The 19,610-nt window shown below is 40.8% G+C and overlaps 1 protein-coding gene and 1 non-coding gene across 2 annotated transcripts; one reads left to right on the top strand and one right to left on the bottom strand.

Moving 5' to 3' along the window:
- The first annotated feature begins 7,930 nt into the window (after positions 1-7,930).
- On the top strand, positions 7,931-18,880 carry Kpna2 (karyopherin subunit alpha 2). The gene is made up of 11 exons (XM_047545154.1): positions 7,931-8,047; positions 9,365-9,462; positions 9,626-9,763; positions 13,047-13,135; positions 13,805-14,073; positions 14,471-14,565; positions 14,662-14,925; positions 15,114-15,347; positions 15,893-16,075; positions 17,547-17,696; positions 18,532-18,880. Exons 2-11 carry the CDS (start codon positions 9,388-9,390, stop codon positions 18,622-18,624), a joined length of 1,590 nt encoding a protein of 529 aa, XP_047401110.1. The 5' UTR covers positions 7,931-8,047; positions 9,365-9,387; the 3' UTR covers positions 18,625-18,880.
- Trnak-uuu (transfer RNA lysine (anticodon UUU)) lies at positions 16,998-17,072 on the bottom strand. Its single transcript has one exon. It is a non-coding gene; the product is annotated as a tRNA-Lys (tRNA).
- Positions 18,881-19,610: the final 730 nt, after the last annotated feature.

The following is a 19,610-nucleotide window of genomic DNA, read 5'->3' on the forward strand; positions in this document are numbered from 1 at the left end:
AGGTAGCCAGACCAGTCTCAGTGGCAGGAGGTGCATGTTCCTGACCCTTTGTCTCTGCCGCCTTGGCCATGTATTTTATGATCTCATTAATCAAGCTCTGGCCTGCCGAGGCAAGGAGATGATAGACATCCACAAAAGAGATCAGCAATGGCCACATGGATATTAAGAGCTTGTTCCGCAGTGGAGACTTTGAGTGACTATTCATGTAACTTACATACATATGCCTTCTAAATTCATTCCAAGAGACCCAGACACGTGCCCCTTCCCCAAAGCACCTGTGTCATCAGTACTCCCACCATACTCCTCTGAATCCAGGACTGTAGACGGTCCTCAGCCTAATGATGGGGTTATATCCTGATGAACCCGTCACAGATTGAAAAGATTGTAAGTGGAAAATGCATTAGTATACCTAATGTACCTTAAACTTGCTCAGAACAAAGCGACTGACTGTTGGGTGAAATCATCCAACAAAAGTCCATTTGATAAGAGAGTGTTAACTATCTCATGTACCCACCCAAATGGACACTGGAAGCAACGATGGATGCAAAAACACAAAACACAACATCCAACACCATGCTGGCCACAGGACACTACAGAGTTTGTTGATGGGGTCACGTGGCTGACTGGAAGCTACGGCTTCCTGCAGTGCCCAGCATTGTGAGAAAGTATCATAATGCTTATCAATAGCTCAGGCGCTAGTGTTAGGCACTGAAATGTCCCCCAAAGGCCTGTGTGTTAAAGGCTTGGTCCACTAACTATGGCAGTTTGGGAGGTGCTGGAACCTTAAAGAGGTGGGGCCTTATGGGAGGAGGTTATATTGCTGGGGGCATGACCTCAAGGGGACCCTGCCCCTTCCTCTCTTGTTTGGATTCCCAGTTACCATGAAGTGAGTAGCTTCCTCCAACATGTGCTCCTGTCATGACATGCTGTCCCTACCACAGGCCTAAAGGTGATGAGGTCAAGCAGACATGGCCTGAAGCTGAGTCAAGTAAACCTTTCCCCCTTCTAAGTTGATTATCCGGCATTTGTGATGTAATGGAAAGTTGACCTCACCCTAGGAAAAGATCAAAATTCAAATGTGCAAGTAAAGTTTCTACTGAATGCCTTTTGCTTTTGGTACCGTGTTAAAGCTACAAAGTCATGAAGTGAACCACTGTAAGTCTGAGACTGTCTTTCAGTTGCCAGAGGTAGAAAATCCAATCCGAAATTGGCTTAAAGCAATAGAGAATTGTTATGGCTTAAATATGAAGTGTCCCCCAAAATCTCATGTGTCAGGCAATGCAAGAAAGTCTAGAGGTGCGATGATTGGGTTATGGAAGAAACCTAATCAACACAGGGATCCACTTGGATGAATTAACTGGGTGGTAACTGCAGGCAGGTGGAGTGTGGCTTCAGGAGGTAGATCACTGGGGGCATGTTTTGGGGTTTATATTTTTTCCCTGGTGGGTAGGACTCACTCTCTCCACTTCCTGATTGTCATGTTCTGAGCTACTTTCCTCCATCACGTCCTTCTGCCCTCTGTCACACCTGCTGCCTTGATGTTCTGCCTCATCTAGGGCACAGATGTTGGCCGACTGTGGACCGAGACCTCTGAAACCGTGATTGCAAATAAACTTTTCCTCTTCTAAGATTGTTCTTGTCAGGTCTTTTGGTCACAGCAGAGAAAGAACTGACTCAAACACGAATTTACCAACTTATACAACTAAATCTAAAAATAGGTTTTCCTTCAGGTGTGTCTTGATCAGGGGTTTAAAAGTGTCACCAGAATCTGGTTATTCTCTTGTTTCTTATTCTATACAGATATATTGTTCCACTCTCAAGCAGGTTCTTTCCTCATAAGGGGAGATTTACAACAGTTCCAGACTTCCCATATATTATCATAATTCTCAGTTGTAGAGGGGGGCATCTGTCTCTTATTTGTCTGAGAAATCCCATGTCCAGCTCTATTTATCCAGATTGTCACAGGCTCTGAATCAACCACTGTGATTTACTGTAGGATTACTCTCCTTGACTTATGCCAGTTGGAGTCCATCCTGGGGCGAAGTTCACCTTGCCCAATCACATGGACTGATTTGAGTGAGCACTGGTTCCCTCAGGAAACTCAGGAATTACTCTTATGGCAGAAGAGTAATTATCTGCTGGGCAGTGTAAACAGTTAATGTCCATTCTGCCAACCAGCTAGCCAAGCTGGTTTTTAGTGCTCTAGTGTAGATCCTCCCCTCAAGCTATCTGTCCTTTTAGGAAAGTGGTGTATAGAAAGGGTGCTGTTCAAAGTTCTGCCCATCAGGGTTTTAGTGTTTACTCCTCTTCAGGATCACCTCCACCTAAGTCCATCAACTGGGAGCAATCTTCTTCAGCTAATGCCAACACATCATGCGGACGTGTCTTTGTCTTGCCCACTGAAGTGGTCATTGTATGACCCGAATGTCTATTAAGGTAAGAAGGGGGCAGCTGGAAACGTCAATCTCTTGCTCATATAATTTTCTTCTCCCTCCTTCCCTGCTTCTAATTCATCATGGAGTGCTGTTGTGTCCATCCAACTTTATGGCTGAAGAGCAAATGACTCTCAGTTCCTTGAGGCAAAAATTCTGAATTTGAGTTTTCTTAGTTCGTGTCAGCTAATTCAGGGTTTCTTGGCCACAGTCTGAACAATTCTTTCTTGTCAGGGGTTGTTCAGTGCGTCTGTAAGATGTTAAGCAACACCATTGGCTTCTAGTCACTGGATACCAGTGGCATCCACCTCTCAAGTTACAACCAAAAATTTCCCTAGACATTACCATATGTTCCCAAGAGGGGAAAAGTCACTGGAAACCATTCAACATGAGCATGCCAGCTGAGCCCCCCTCTGCTTTCCTCAACCCCTTTAAATGTGTTTATCGCTACAACTGTTCTGTCCCCAGCACTTCCCTTTCAGTGACTGATAGCTCAAGTAGGTCATTTGCACTAAAGCGTTCCAAGGACTGCCATCTCCCACATCCGAATATCGATGAAATCCCCACCTTTCATTCCATCTCAGTCCTGATCTAAACAGTTCAAAATGCCTCTTTTTCTCTGTGAGTCTTTTGCCAACTTCTTAATCCCAGTACTAATTCTTCATTCAATTTGGGGATTTGGGTTACTAACGACAAAAGCCAACTTTGAACTGTGTTACTTAGAGTCACTCTAGCTGCTATAAAAGATAAACCCTACAATATATCTGTGACTTTTCACAATAGACTTTCCCCCCCTCTTTCATGGAAAACCTAGGATAGGAGTTTCTGAGTGGCAGGTGATACAGGGACCCAGAATCCTTCCATATGCAGCTCCAACATCTTCTACATATGGCCCCAGTGTGGTCATCTTATCTGCTTCAAGCCAAGAAAAAGGAGATAAAGACACAATCACTTCCTAAGATTCAGAAGACAAACATCATGTTCATGTGAACTAGATGAATGGTCCCACCAGATCTAAGGAGACTGAGAAATAGAGTCACTGGCTAGGCAGTCACTTTCCAACAATGATTATTCCAAATCGAGAGTGGAATGTGAGCTTCGGTGGAGAATTAGCAATTTCTGACTCAGAAAGGGAATTTGAAAAATGTGTAATTCACAGAACTGAAAGATGAGTTAACAAGAAGGCCTAGAAGGAAGGCAGAAACCAAAGGACGTCAACCTCAGCAGCACGTGGACCCTGTCTTTCTCTAGGCTGCTGCTTTCTGACAGCTCAGCTCTAGTCCCATTATTTCTCTGCATGTTTCTGCTCAATATTCAGGTTTATAAGACAGAAAATCTGAATGGATGTTATGGACTAAATGTTTATCTCCCCCAGCCCAACTCATAAGTTGAAGCCCTGAGCCCCAGTATAATATTTGGAGATGGGGGGCCTTTGCAGGGTAATTAGGGCTAGCTGGGGTTCTGAAGGTAGGACCCTCACATTGGGTAAGTGCCCTAATAAGAGGAGATACCAGAAAGCTTTTGCAACTTTAAGAAAATAACTTTCTGTTCTTTAAATCTCTTGGCCTGTGATATTTTGTTGCGGCAGTTCAGCAGACTATGGAAATACTAGAACTCTTGGGTGCAAGTAACAGGATCATTATTAGTCATTAGTTAGAAATCTTCCACTTGGGACAGAAACTTAAGATGGTTTATCTGGAACATACAAAGAATACCTGGGCTCATTAAATGGTAGTACCAAAGGTATTCTGATTCCAGATATGGTTAGATCTATGGTTAGGTCTCAGTGTTTGAATGTCCTTGGCCATGTGTCTTGAACCCAGGGCCTTGTGCATGGGAGGCAAGCCCTCTACCAACTGAGCTATCTCCCCAGCTCCGGCCATGTGTCTTACCAATCATATAAGCCATCCAATCCATTGAATTATGGCTCGGTTGGCCTTTTTATGGATATACTTGTACTTACTCTCTGTTAGATAATTTAAAAAACTACTGTTTATGCCATCTATTCTCAGTTTTAAATCTCCTGATAGCATCTTAGAAATTCAGACCTACATAAGTTAAATTTCAGCTTAACTGAAGTCTCAGAAGCACCTGTATCATTCATTCATCTAATGAATATTTATTGTCTACCTACCACATGCCAGACACTGTTCCAAGTGTTGGCAATGTAGTAGTGGACAAAATAGATCAAAACTCTTGCTCTCATTGAACTTCCATTCTAGTGGAGTTGGTGAGGGGATTAAAATCTCACTTAAGGAATCCTTCCAATGCAAGTCAGCTTTATTTGGCTTAGTGAAAAGAGGATTTATTGAGGTGTAATCAGAGTTCACGAATACAACCGGCTTCAGGCTTGAGCTGATTCAGCTTTGTCTCTAGGATCCACCTTTTGGATTTGCTTCTCTGGAACAGTTCCATTCTCAGGTTCACATCATGACAGCACACAGTCCAGTGGAAGAACATCTTACTGTCAAAGGTTTCAGTAAACATTTGTTCTCATTGTTACATCTTTATCACTGTCTTGGACTATTTTACGTTGCTATAACAAAATACAAGGTTTTAGCTATTGCATGAAGAAAAGAGGTTTATTTAGCTTAATAGATTTGGAGGGCCAAAGAGCATGATGTTGGCACCTGTTCAGCTCTGACAAGGGCCATCTTGGCTACATCACAACTTGGCATATGGCATCATGGCAGAAGCACTTTTGAGAAGGAACAATAGAAATATCACAAGGTGAGATAGGAGGCAAGAGACATTCAGGGCCAAGTTTATTTAATTTAATTCAATTTATTTATTTAGTGGTTTTGGGGATTGAACCCAGGGGTCCTTTACCACTGAGTTACATCTTTTTATTTTATTTTATTTTATTTTGGTGTAGATGGACACAATACCTCTATTTTATTTAGTTATTTATTTTTTATGTGGTGCTGAGGATTGAACCCACTGCCTCACACATGCTAGGCAAGCGCTCTACCACTGAGCTACCACCACAGACCCTCTTTTTATTTTTATTTATTTTAAATTTTTTTGCAGTTGTAGATGAACAGAATGCCTTTATTTTATATATTTATTTTTATGTGGTGCTAAGGATCGAACCCAGTGCCTCACATATGCCAGGTAAGCGCTCTGCCACCGAGCTAAAGCCCCAACCCACATATTTTTATTTTTGAGACAGGATCTTGCCAAATTGCCCAGGCTGGTCTCCATCTTGCAATCCTCCTACCTTAGCCTATAAGTAGCTGGGACTACAGGCATGTGCCACTATGTCAGCAGACTTGCTCTTTTTATAACAACCCACTCTCTCAGGAACTGACGCAAGTCCCATGCATATGACACTAGTCCCTTCTGAGGCAAGCCTCCAATGACCTAACTACCTCCCATTAGGCCACATTTCTTGAAGATTCCACAGTCTCTCAAACTCTGCCACACTGGGGACCAGGCTTCCATTGGAGATACTGTCAAGCCATAGTCAAACCACACCATCACAACCACCGTACCAATTTCTGTGTTTGGGGAATGGAATGTTCCCATTGGCCTAGGCCAGATAAGGCCCTTCCTGTATTTCCATCTAAACTACAACACCGGGAGTGGTAGAGTATGGTTCCTCAGAACAACACTATCTTTTCTTCAACTGCAACTTTCACATTATACTTCTGTTTCAGGTCATTTTCAAGGTGCAGTACAGAATTGAGATTGAGAACAAGGATCATGGAAATATAATGTCTGGGTCCAAATCCTGTCTCTGTCATATTTTGGCCACGTAAGCCTAGGCAATTACTTAAGCACTCAAGATTGTCTTCTCATCTGTTGAGATGATAGTTCTACCTCAGAGAAATGTGACAAATATATTAATTAATTTACTACTCAGAATACTTTTTTTTTTTTTTTTGTCCTGGGGATCATACCCAGGGGTGCTTTACTACTAAGTTACATCCCCAGCCCTTTTTTAAATTTTAATTTTTTTGAAACAGTGTCTCACTAAGGCTGGCTTTGAACTTGTAATCCTCCTGCCTCTGCCTCCCAAGCTACTGGAATTACAGGTGTGTACCACCCATGCCCAGCTCAGAATACTTCTGGGAACATCTTCTCAAGCAAAAGAGAAACCAATTTAACAATACAGGAAATGCATTGGATCATATAAGTGTGCAAACCTTCAAAAGTATCACTGCGACCTTCAGACATAGGGCAGACTGTTGGTCAGAGCTCTCCAGATTTTTCTACAAATTTTCTTACTTGATTTCTAAGGACTCGCATTCTTGTTTTAAAGAACAGTGCCTGCTTTCCTTCAACCACTAAACAAAAGGGATAGGCTTCCCAAATGGATGAATTTAGGTCATGTGCCTGCCCCTGAACCATTCACAGTAGCCAAGAAAATGCTTTGCAGTGATTGGCTTAGGGATGAATTCTTTCCACATTCTTCCATTTAGGGGGATGGGATTATGCCAAGTGCTAGTAAGAGCAACCCCCTATGAGCTCCTTGGCAGGGGCACACCAAGTGAGGCTGGCATGAATGCCTGCAAGGGAGGACAAAGTTCAGTTTGAATTTACTTGTAGTAAAAAATAAACCAATATAATTTTCCTACAAAACTCCCTTTTTGGGACACAGGAAAACTGCAGAATGAAAACAAAAACGACCCGTGATTCAGATGCTCAAAACCACCTTTGATGTATTTTAAAAAGAAATACATGGCAAAACTTTGATGATTTGCTGTGTGATTATATAAGGGAATGTCTCCCACCCGCCTTGACACATTTTGAAATGTTCAGGGGTAAAGGGACATATTTCTGAAACACTGAAAAGGCTCAAAGATGTATAAAAATCAGATATATGTATGCACGTATACACATGTCTACATCGAAATAGCAAACGTGACAAAATATTTGGCAAATCTAGGTAAGATTTTGCGATTCTGTATTTGAAATTATCTTAAACTGTAAAGTTAAAAAAGAGTTTGGAGAAAGAGGCGTAATATAAATTTTGTTACCAAATTTGTAGCTTCTACATGTTCTCATGCACAAAAAAAAAAAAAAAAAAAATCGAAACTGAAAAATGCAACAAATCTGCTCCACCGCGTCCAGAAACTCCTGCCAAGTCCCTTCCTATGAGAAAAAAGTGCAAATCAATATTTGCAATATTGATTTTTCTTTAATATAATGAGTTTTAGGATCATTTTGTATTATTTAAGGCAGCAGCGCAGAAAGAAGAAACAGGACCACAACACCGCAGAAACGCGGAGCACCCCTAAGCTGGGGCCAGAAGGGGCTGTGAACCGCCCCTTCGCGCTGCATGCCGGGTCCTGGAGTCCGCCCACTCCAGCCTGCAAAGTGCTCTGGGATCGCCGGGCCACTCCCTCATCTCGCGATGTTGTGCTCCCCTTCTTCTAGGCCCTATCCCGCCCCCCCACTCCCCGCCTAACGTGTTTTTCAAATCCACCAATGGGTGCACAGCTTAGGCTCGAACCAGCCAATCGGAGTGCGGAGTCACCGGGAAATTTAAATCGCGCCGGCCGGCTGCACGAGGCACACCGTCTCTGGGCTGAGCCGCGGTGGACGTTTCGAGGGCAGCTGATCCGCAACCTGCGAGCCGCCTCCTGTGGAAGCCTGAGCCCGCTGTGCAGGTACAGACTCGGACCACAGCCGGTGTCCGAGCGAACGGTTGGCCAGCGGGCGGCCCTCGGCTTGTGGACGGCGGGAGGGAGGCCCGGGGTTTACGCTGGGCCTGGCCTTGGCCTCCCAGGTTGACGCGGCCTTGGGGCGTCGGTCGTTGACCAGGCGGGTTAATTTCGCAATGCGGGGTGGGGGCTCTCGGGACCTAGGCGCTGCCAACCGCAGCGCGTCGCGGCCCGGAGAATCCAGGAGACAGAACCGAGGGCGAATGTCCCAGGGTGGGCACGGTGTCCCTGGCCTCTCCACCCATTCCCCGCTGTATCTTCTCGGGGAAGGGGCCGGGGACACAAGGGCAGAGAGGCTGGAGATGAGGGTAGAGGTGGCAGTTGGGGAGGGCTCTCACCAACACATAGGCCCTAGGTAGACTGTGTCACAGTGTCACAGCACAGTGAAAGAGCATAATGGAATTAAAAATAGCAAATTGTGAGGAGGGCTTTGGCTTTTGTCATCTTCTGGAGTATGCTTTTAAGTGACAGTCTGACGCACAATTGATGTCATTCTAATTGGATACATTCACTGGAAATCTTTGAAAATGAAAATGTGTGTGAGATGCTGAAGATGCAGCCCAGTGTCACAAGTTTGCAGTGTTGGCAAGATGCACTGATTTTTATTTAACTTTCAAGACTGGACAGTGGGCTCATTTTGGTCATTTTAAAAGACAGTAAGGCAGGGAGTGCCTTCAGAGGATCTGGATTTAGTGCCCTAAGGACATTTTTTTTTTTTAAGTGAACCAGGTTCCCCTACTTTGTGTTCCATTAACTATAATGGACTCTAGAGTGCCAATGATGTGGTGACCAGAGCTTGTGGCTTCTGAGCATTTAAAAAGTGACTAGTTCAAAATGAAATAGCAGTATTCTGTGTAAGACACACTGTGTGCTATGTGAAATACACACTGGATTTCCAAAATGTGTAAAAAAAAAAAAAAAAAGTAAAAATCCCAATTTTTTATATTGATACCATGTTGAAAAATATTTTGGATGGATGTGTTGTTAAAATATCAAAATTAATTTTGCTTTTTGTTTTCATGTGGTTACAGGAGATTTTAAATTTGTATGGCTTGAATTATGTTTCTGATGCACAGTTTCCTTTTAGAGAGCAGGAGACAATTATCCTTTGATTAAAACTGTATCCATAGCACTGGAAAACTTGAAGTTTCTTCTTAGTATAGAGGTGGATTCAATTTTTGCTTGATAATTCTATTCTTATTTGGTTTCATTATTGACAAAGCAAAATGATAAAAGGGAAGTTTTTTCTCTCCCATCTTTTAGCTTTCTCCCTTTGTCTCATAACCATGTCCACCAATGAGAATGCTAATTCACCAGCTGCCCGGCTTAACAGATTCAAGAACAAGGGAAAAGACAGTACAGTGAGTACCTTCTGTTGTTTTTCTGTAGTACTTTTCAAATGAGAGGATACTTGAGAAGGAGGGAAGACTTAGAAGGATTTTTTTTTTTTTTTTAATTAAAATGCCCTTACTTGGCAACAAAAATTGATGTGGTAGGTGAAATGATCCATTATCTTTTCTCAAGGAAATGAGGCGGCGCCGAATAGAAGTTAATGTGGAGCTGAGGAAGGCTAAGAAGGATGATCAAATGCTGAAAAGGAGAAATGTAAGCTCCTTTCCTGATGATGCTACTTCGCCACTACAGGAAAACCGCAACAACCAGGTAAATATAGTTTAGTTTATGAATTATGGTAAATCCAGAAAATCAGTATGAATGTTTCTTGGAAATTTAAATAATATTCCATAGTATTATGGTTTTGACTATCAATCAGTGAAGATTATTTTCTGTTCCCAATTAGCAGTTCTTATTGTCTTCTTTTCTACTCATCCTCTATAATCTACTGAAGCTGATTCCAAAGTCTTTGGGTTCTGACCTTGCTGCAGGTTCCCTGCATTTCTAGCTGCTAGCTGGTACCTTGACCTAACTGTTTCAATCAGTGTTAACTGTGTTCAGAACTAACCACTTTGCAACTTAATTCAGATATTTTTGATGTACTCTATTTTTTTTTATTTTTTATTTTTTTAGTATTCTTTACCACCAGTGTTCAAGTCTTTTTCCTCCTGAAATATTTATGGTAATGTCCTAATTTATCTTATTCCCTGTATTCCGTGTCATATACTCTTTTCTTAAAATTTTCCAAAACTACGGTTGTGTGCCACACTGTTTACTTTAAATACAGACTGCAAATATGGTGTTCCCATAGGATTATAATGGAACTGGAATAGGAATGCATAGCTAAAGAAGAGACAAGAGAAAAAGAAAACTGCAGGAAAAGAAAAAACTCCTCAAGAAGTGAAGGGTTGAACAGAAGGTTTTGTAGCCTCAACAAGCTTTTTAAAATATTTAAGCTGAGCATGGGACTGCCTGCCTGTAATCCTAGCTATTTGGGAGACTGAGGCAGGAGGATCACAAATTCAGGGATAGTTTGAGCAACTTATCTAGAACCTGCCCCCCCAAAAATGAAAAGGTGTGGGGATGTAGCTCAGTGTCACCAGGTTCAATCAAAAGTATTTTCATGAATAGAATATGTTCATAGTACATTTTCTCCTTAATAAGCAAAACTGTGATGAAAACAACAAAAGCAAACCACCATGGGCACATTTCTAAAAAGAATGATTCCTTCTTAAAAAGAGCTTGAGGCAGATCCTTCAGGAGGTGTTTCAGAAGGCACTGTTATAGGAAGTGCCAGATTCATGTGCAGTACTGCCTCTGTAGACCTCTGGTGGGCTGAGATGGGGAGGTGGAAGAGGGTGACACATGTAGTGCTAACCCTGTACCGGCCTAGGCTGATGTGTACACTCATATCTTAGTTTTTAATTTAAAAAGTATACAAAGTTCAAGATGAAAAAGAACTAATAAAATGAGGATTAAGAAATCTTTTTACGGGGCTGGGGAGATAGCTCAGTCGGTAGAGTGCTTGCCTTGTAAGCACAAGGCCCTGGGTTCGATCCCCAGCACCCAAAAAAAAAAAAAAAAAAAGAAATCTTTTTACTGTATTTCTACTATACCTTTTTTACATTTAAATATGTCTGGATACACAAATACTTGACATTGTGCTAGAATTGCCTGTAGGTACAATAACATGCTGTACGGGTTTGTAGCCCAGGAGCAGTAGTTCATATACCTATAGCCCAGGAGTGTAGTAGACTGTACTGTCCAGGTTTGTGTAAGTACATCCTGCGATGTTTGTACAAGGATAAAAATCACCAAACAACGCCATTTCTCAGACTGTATCCCCAGCATTAAGTGATGTCTCATTACTGTTTCAGGCATGTTCTCTCTGCTCTAAATCAGTACTCTATATGAAGGACCTCAATAAATTAGACCCAGTTTAGATCTTTAGATGTATCCCTTTCATCTTAAAAAATACTGGGCACAGGCCTACATTTTTTTTTTTTTTTCCCTCCACATTATGCTCTCCTTTAGCACTTACATTTACCTCTATTTTATCCCCATTGAATGCTGTTTTTTTTTTTTTTTTTCCCCCCTTTCCCAGTTCTGGGGATGTAATTCAGGGCTTTATGTGTTCTAGGCATGAGCTCTACCACTGAACTGTACCTCCAGCCCCTCCTGTGAGCTTTTTTCTTTGTTTGTTGATATTGTATTTAACCTATAGGTACTCTTCCCTGAGCTATACCCCAGATCTTTTAAGTTTTTGAGACAGGGTCTCACTAAGTTGCTGAGGCTGGTCACCACTTTGTGATCCTCCTCCCTCAGTCCCCTGAGTAGTTGTGATTACAGGTGTGCAACACCACTCCTGACTCCTGTGTACTTTTTCTAGGGTACTATTACTCAAATACTATCTCCTAACAGGAGACACACCATTCTCAGGATTCTATAGTTCCTGTTTCTACAGAAAATACAGAATGAATGTTGTCTAGAAATATTTATTCGTTGATTCGTTCATTTATTTTTTGTACCAGGGATTGAACTCAGGGGCACTTAACCACTGAGTCCCCTCCCCAGCCCTTTTTTGGGTATTTTATTTAGAGACAGGGTCTCACTGAGTTGCTTAGGTCCTCACTAAGTTGCTGAGGCTGACTTTGAACTCATGATCCTCCTGCCTTAGCCTCCCGAGCTGCTGGGATTATAGGTGTATGTCACTGTGCCTGGCCTGTAACACTTATATTTGTCTTCCTGTCACATTTACTGTTAAGTTGTGAGCTCCTAGAGAAAGGGACACTCATTTTGGGTTTTGGTACCTGGGATTGAACCCAGGGGCACTTAACCACTGAGCCACATCCCCAACCCTTTTTAAAAAATTTTATTTTGAGACTTGCTAAGTTGCTTAGGGCCTCAACCTCTTGAGCCACTGGGATTACTGGCGGGAGCAGTGGTGCCCAGCTGACACTGTCTTATTTTTTAATTAATGGAAGTATTGGTTCTCAAATCCTTCTGCTGTGACTCAGCGTACAACTTTTATGTTTGTAGAACTCGAACTTGGAAATTATATACGTTACATGCTTAGTTATGAAAATACCCATTACATTGCCTATAACTCCTGTCTCTTTCTCCCGCAAAGCATATCTGTATGCAAGTGATTGAGATCAATGTAGTAATAACCTGTCTGCTCTAAATTAAAAAAAAAAAAAATTTAATATTGATAAACCTTTATCTTATTCATTTATTTATGTGTGGTGCTGAAAATCAAACCCAGTACCTCATGCATGCTAGGAAGTGCTCCATCCCTGAGCCACAACCCTAGCCGCTGCTCTTAAATTTTTGAAGGCATCCAAATCTGCCTTTTTTATTGACAGAGTGCTTAAATAACTTGAGACTCCAGTGAAACACCAAAACTGTTTTACATTTAGCAGGCAAAGTTAAATGTAGGGCTAAACTTTTAGTAACTGACTAAAAATCTAAGTGTCTAAACAATGGCAAACATGGATTATTTTGTTTATATTTGGTCTTAAAAATAATTTGTAAATTTCCACTTTTCTTTCAGGGCACTGTAAATTGGTCTGTTGATGACATTGTCAAAGGCATAAACAGCAACAATTTGGAAAGCCAACTCCAAGCTACTCAAGCTGCTAGGTAAGTCTTATGTTCTCTAGCATGGGCAACCTACAAAATTAGACCTATTAGAATTTTTTGGCTGGGAAGAACAGACAGATGGTGTGGGTAAGTTTAAGCCAGCCTTAGGCTTATTTAGAATATCTCCTGAGGTGAAACCAGGTGTGGTGGCACACATCTCTAATCCTAGCACTTCAGGAGACTGAGGCAGGAGAATCAAATTCAAGCCTCAGCAACTTAGTTAGACCCTGTCTCAAAGGGAAAAAAAAAAAAAAAAAAAAAAAAAGTTTTTTCTGTAGGTGACATTTTAAACTATACTTTTGTATAGTTCCCTAAAGTTTCACCCTGAGTGATAATTACTATTAATTTTTTGGTATACTTTAAAAACAAATTTTTTGTCAAAGTGGCACTTTAAGTCAAAGAATATAATAGATTTTTGTGAGGATGCAAAGGAAAGCAATCTACGTTACAGTCAATATTTTCGGTTTTGGGAAAAAAGGTAGTTAGCTGTCCCAAGTATATAGCACTGTATGTCATCTCTTCAGCAGCTTGTCACATTGTCTTCAGCATGTAGTGCTCCATTTAAAAGATTGTCTAAAGTTCTAAACGTTCAACCATTTTAAATTGGTTTTCTCATAAATGTCTTCTGTTAATCCCCTTCAACTTTTGTTTCTCTTTTTATCTTCTTAGGAAATTGCTTTCTCGGGAGAAACAGCCCCCCATAGACAACATAATCCGGGCTGGTTTGATTCCGAAATTTGTGTCCTTTTTGGGCAGAACTGATTGTAGTCCCATTCAGTTTGAGTCTGCATGGGCTCTCACTAACATAGCTTCTGGAACATCAGAACAGACCAAGGCTGTGGTGGACGGAGGTGCTATCCCAGCATTCATTTCTCTCTTGGCATCTCCACACGCTCACATCAGTGAACAAGCCGTGTGGGCTCTAGGAAACATTGCAGGTATGCTCACTTAAAATTCTTTTGACTGAATGTATCTAATCATAATGAGGTGGGAAAACGGCTGTGTTACAATTAATAGTGACCTTTGTGTCACGTTTTAATCTTGCTTTAGGCCCTTATTATGGATGAGAGAGGCATCTAAAAAAGGCACCAAAGAGGCATCTAAGTAAGTTAGGGAATTTCTGATGGTGTATTCAGTCACTGAACAATGATGGTGCTGGACAAGTAAATGCAATTAATCTTTTTTTAAAAAATTCTTTTAGTTGTAGATGGATACAATACCTATATTTTATTTATTTATGTGGTACTGAGGATCGAACCCAGTGCCCCACGCACTTGAGGCAAGCACTCTACCACTGAGCCACAACCCCAGCCCTAATCTTGCTTTTGTTTTCAGGTGATGGTTCAGTTTTCCGAGACTTGGTTATCAAATATGGTGCAGTGGACCCACTGCTGGCTCTTCTTGCAGTTCCTGATATGTCAACTTTAGCAGTAAGTTACTAACATAAGTAAAGCTACTTGTGTTTTTATTCTGATTTCTCCTACCTTAGTAGGACAGGCCATCATTACTTTTTTCTTTTTCCCTAGTGTGGTTACTTACGTAATCTCACCTGGACACTTTCAAACCTTTGTCGCAACAAGAATCCTGCACCCCCATTAGATGCTGTTGAGCAAATTCTTCCCACTTTAGTTCGTCTCCTGCATCATGATGATCCAGAAGTACTAGCTGATACCTGCTGGGCTATTTCCTACCTTACTGATGGTCCAAATGAACGCATTGAAATGGTTGTGAAAACAGGAGTTGTGCCCCAACTTGTGAAGCTTCTGGGAGCTTCTGAATTGCCAATTGTGGTAAGTTAATCATTAGATTACAGAATAAAAGTAGGATAATTGATTGATAATGTTGAAATATTATTTATTTTCAGGCAATGATGGGCCTCTTGCTTGTCAAAACTTTTAGGATAGAGAACTTTTGGACAATGCTAGAAAAAGTAAAAGCTGTAACCATCAGCATAATTTTTTTTTTTTTTTCTTTTCAGACTCCTGCTTTACGAGCCATAGGGAATATTGTGACTGGAACAGATGAACAGACTCAAGTTGTGATAGATGCAGGTGCACTTGCAGTCTTTCCAAGCCTGCTAACTAACCCCAAAACTAATATTCAGAAGGAAGCTACATGGACAATGTCAAACATCACAGCTGGACGACAGGACCAGATACAGCAAGTTGTCAATCATGGATTAGTCCCATTTCTTGTTGGTGTGCTCTCTAAGGTAACAAAATCTTAGGATTTAATCAGATGACTGTTGGTATTTATGGGGAGGCTTGCCTGGTAAGATTTTTTTCCAGTACTAGGGATTGAACCCAGAGGTGCTTTGCCCCGCTGGCTCTTTTTTTTTTTTTTTTTTAACTGGGGACATAGGGTCACACTAAGTTGCTATGGCTGGCCTTTAACTTGTGATCCTCCTGCCTCAGCCTCCAAAGTTGTTGGAATTGTGGGTGTGCCCCACCATGTCCAACAAGATTCTTTAATTTTTTTCTTTATTTGTAGATGGACCAAATACTTTTATTTTTACTTGTTTATTTTTATGTTGTAGTGAGGATCAAACCCAGTGCCTCATACATGCTAGGCAAGCCCCCCCCCAGCAAGATTCTTAAAGGACATTGTTGTATAGTGCATAATAGCTATTAACCCCTTTCATTCAAGGTTGGATAAAACCAGTTGGGTAGTTTTAGTCATTTTTCTTGTGAGATAGTACCTTTGGGATATCATTTGTATGACTTTTCTGAAGCAAAACCATTTTCTTATGCTTATCAGGCAGACTTTAAGACACAAAAGGAAGCTGTATGGGCTGTGACCAATTATACAAGTGGTGGGACAGTTGAACAGATTGTATACCTTGTTCATTGTGGCATAATAGAACCATTGATGAACCTCTTAACTGCGAAAGATACCAAAATTATTCTGGTTATTCTGGATGCCATTTCAAATATCTTTCAGGTAAGTCCTAACAAGGTGGCATTTGTTTCAATTTTCATTTGGTCATAATCATTTTACTATTTAGACTTGATGGGGGCAGCTGTGTATACTCAGTAGGCCATAGAATCTGAATCAGGAAGTCTGTTGATGTGGGACCACATTCTCTTTTTTGAAGAATGGGGTCTCTTGCCAGTGCTACTCTTGAATTCCTAGGCTTAAGCCATCCTCCTACTTCATCCTTTTGAATAGCTGGGACTACACATGTGCACCACCGTACCCAGCTGGACCACACCTGATAAAAGATCCAATGGGATTACAAGTGATACAAAGGAGATGGGAAGTGGATGATGTATGTGTCTTAAAGTCAGGTCCTTCAGTGGAGATTACCCATACCAAATTTTGGTGAAATTAAATTTGAATGACTCATTTATCTAATTATTTTTCTTTTGATTCCATCTCTAATTTAACCAAGCATGCCAGCATCTGACAGTTTGTCATAGTGATTGGTGGTTGATAAGTCCTACTCATCGACTTCTACACTTCGGATTCTGGAGATTTTTACATATAGAGTGCAGTCTGGAATGAGGAATGCTAGTGTTACTGTCAGATGTGGAGTATTCCTACTCCCCTCATCTAAAACCCCAAAATTATTTTGAGGCAAATCAGTTATGTCATCTGTATATTTATGTATCTCCTAAAAATTGAGGCCTTTTAAAAAAATATAATTTTCACCTGATATGGTGGTATGCCCTACCCAGCTACTTGGAAGGAGGCTGAGGCAAGAGGATTTCCAAGTTTGAGGCCAGCTTGGACAGCTTGGTAAGATATTCAGAAATTTTGTAAAGGGGCTAGGGATGTAGTTCAGTAGTAGCACCTTGAGTTCAATCCCTAGTAACCACTCTAAATTCCATACAATTCTTATACTTAATAAATTCTTTTTTTTTGGGGGGGTGCTGGGGATCGAACCCAGGACCTTGTGCTTAAAAGGCAAGCACTCTATCGACTGAGCTATCTCCCCAGCCCCTACTTAATAAATTCTTACTAATATAAATAAATAGTCCAGAGAAATGTATTTTTAGCACATCATAAGCCATGTTTGCCCATAGTCAGTGATTCTTCACCTTCACTATACTTTGAGATTATCTAAGATGTTTTTACAGAGGAATAATTCTGTTTCCAGGGCAGACCAATTGAACTTGAATGTAGTGTTGCTTTACTAATTACCTATGTGATTTTGATGCGTGGAAAAGGTTGAGATCTAAGATCTCTAAGATCTCTGTGGTTGACAACTATAATAAATAGTTGCTAAGAGATTTGATCACCATGAAAATTTCAAGAAAATGTAAAATGGACATAAAATTATCAAGGGTTATTGAAGCAACTGTTAAGGATTTATTTTTGTCTGCTGCATATTAATATGAAAATATGAATGTCTTTGTCATTGAAACAACATTCAGAGTACAGGCAAGTAAGCTTGGAAATTTTTTTTTAGGCTGCTGAGAAACTAGGTGAAACTGAGAAACTGAGTATAATGATTGAAGAATGTGGAGGTTTGGACAAAATTGAAGCTCTACAGAACCACGAAAATGAGTCTGTGTACAAGGCCTCATTAAACTTGATTGAGAAGTATTTTTCAGTAGAGGTGAGTAATGGATGGTAATATTAATAACTTGGAAAATACACATGTAAAGTCAAGCTCATGAAATTTTTGCCTTTGTACTTTTTAAAATGAGTCCTGTGTTCTTGTTAAATAGAGCAAACTTATCAGTGTTTGTAGGATTTACTGTATTTATTTGCTCCTCTAACATTTGACCTGATGGTGGTATTTAACCCAAGAGATTAAATTCACTAGTTTACTTTAATGAACAGCCTTGGGGACATCTTAGAGTTCCCAAGGCTAAGTTTATGGATGTCTGTGGAAGTTGATGGAGAAGTGGGCTAAGTTTAGGATTGTTCTGTGTGTTGATTAATAAGTGTTGCTTCCTTTCCTACTGAAAAGTGATAGGTGGAGAAGAAAAAATTCAACTTTTCTGTCATTGTAGTAGCATTCCTTAACCCATTCAGAACCTTTTCTTAGGCACTAATAAATTGACCAAGTGTTAGCAGCCCTCTTTCTCTTCCTCCCTATGTCAGATACTAGAATATGGTGCACGAATAAAGGTGAAATATACAGATGAAGATCTTAGGAATAAATGCACACTGATTTGCTCAGTGTGGTGGTACACACCTGTAATCCCAGATCCCTAGGAGGCTGAGGCAGGATTGCAAGTTCAAGGCCAGCCTGGGCAACTTAGTGAGACCCTGCCTCAAAATACAAATGAAAAGGACTGGGGATATAGCTCAATGGCAGAGCACCCCTGGGTTCAACCCCAGTACCACAGAAACAAAAGAATAAATGGCAGACTGCTAGACAGGCTATTGCTTAGAAGTGTGCCATGTTTGTGGTTTATAGTATTGTTGTTTTTAAATCTTTCCAGGAAGAGGAAGATCAAAATGTTGTGCCAGAAACTACCTCTGAGGGCTATACCTTCCAAGTTCAAGATGGGACTCCTGGGACCTTTAACTTCTAGGCTGTACAGCTGAGGCATAAAGTTTGTTGTGTACTATGTTCGGTATAAGTTTGTCTTACTGTTTCTCTACTAAGAGCTCTTTTTAAATGTGGTTTGTTATTGTAGCACTTTTTACAACAAAACTATACTTGAACAGTTCCAAACTGTACATACTGTATGAAACTTGTCCTCTAAATGGGTTTCTTATTTCTATGTGGAATTTCATATCTTACAGTGTCCTGTAAATAAAGATTAAATTCCACCCTTTTCTTCTTTACTTCACCATGCTTGTGTGTTGCTTTATAACTTGGGACTCCTAATTGTAAAAGAAGAATAACCTAAGGTGACTGATGTAACTAACCTGAGGTGGTTCCTGGTTGCAGAAATCTTTGATGCAGATTTGTGATGTCATCAAGGAGACACCCCTTTTTTTCATGCCAGATTTTGAGCCTCCTGGCTTTTGTCAAGGATTCTTCTCCTCTTGGTCCTGTTGGTTACCAAGGCTGTTCTAGAACTTGTGATCCTCTTGCCTCAGCCTCCCAGGTAACTGGGATTATAGGCGTGCTCTACGGTACCCTGCTAAATCTTAAAATTAATCACAAATATCTCCTGGAGCTATAAGTGGAATTTATTCCTCCTAAAGTTCTGGCACAAAAGTAGTTCCAGGTGAAACCCAGCTGCATATTTGCATATGTGGGAAAGTTTACCTGGAAGTTCTAATTTATGAAGGTGGGTGTTTTCTTTTTAAAGGCTCGTGCTCACCTATTCTGAGAAAGAACGACAAAAAAGTGTTAACTACAGTATCCTGTAATCCTTAGGAAAAAAATATAGTGCATCTTTTAAGTACTGTGATCAGTTTTCTGCTCATTTGATTTGTGGAAAAGAGTAAACCAAGTCTCCACTGCTGAAATGTGGAGCACTGACAACTGCTTTTCCCAATGGAACCTGTGCATGTGGAGGTGGGGATGTGGATGTAACAAAAAAAAAGTGGTTTATGACCTGTAGAG

The sequence above is a fragment of the Sciurus carolinensis genome, chromosome 3 (assembly GCF_902686445.1).
Source record: "Sciurus carolinensis chromosome 3, mSciCar1.2, whole genome shotgun sequence".
NCBI classification, from domain to species: Eukaryota; Metazoa; Chordata; class Mammalia; order Rodentia; family Sciuridae; genus Sciurus; species Sciurus carolinensis.

What these genes read in the sequence shown, in the direction of transcription:
- Kpna2 (XM_047545154.1), top strand. Translation starts at nt 9,388, where the DNA reads ATGTCCACCAATGAGAATGCTAATTCACCAGCTGCCCGGCTTAACAGA. An exon ending in ACAAGGGAAAAGACAGTACA is followed by an intron (nt 9,463 to 9,625) that starts GTGAGTACCTTC and finishes TCTTTTCTCAAG; the next exon opens with GAAATGAGGCGGCGCCGAAT. An exon ending in GGCTCTAGGAAACATTGCAG is followed by an intron (nt 14,074 to 14,470) that starts GTATGCTCACTT and finishes TTTTGTTTTCAG; the next exon opens with GTGATGGTTCAGTTTTCCGA.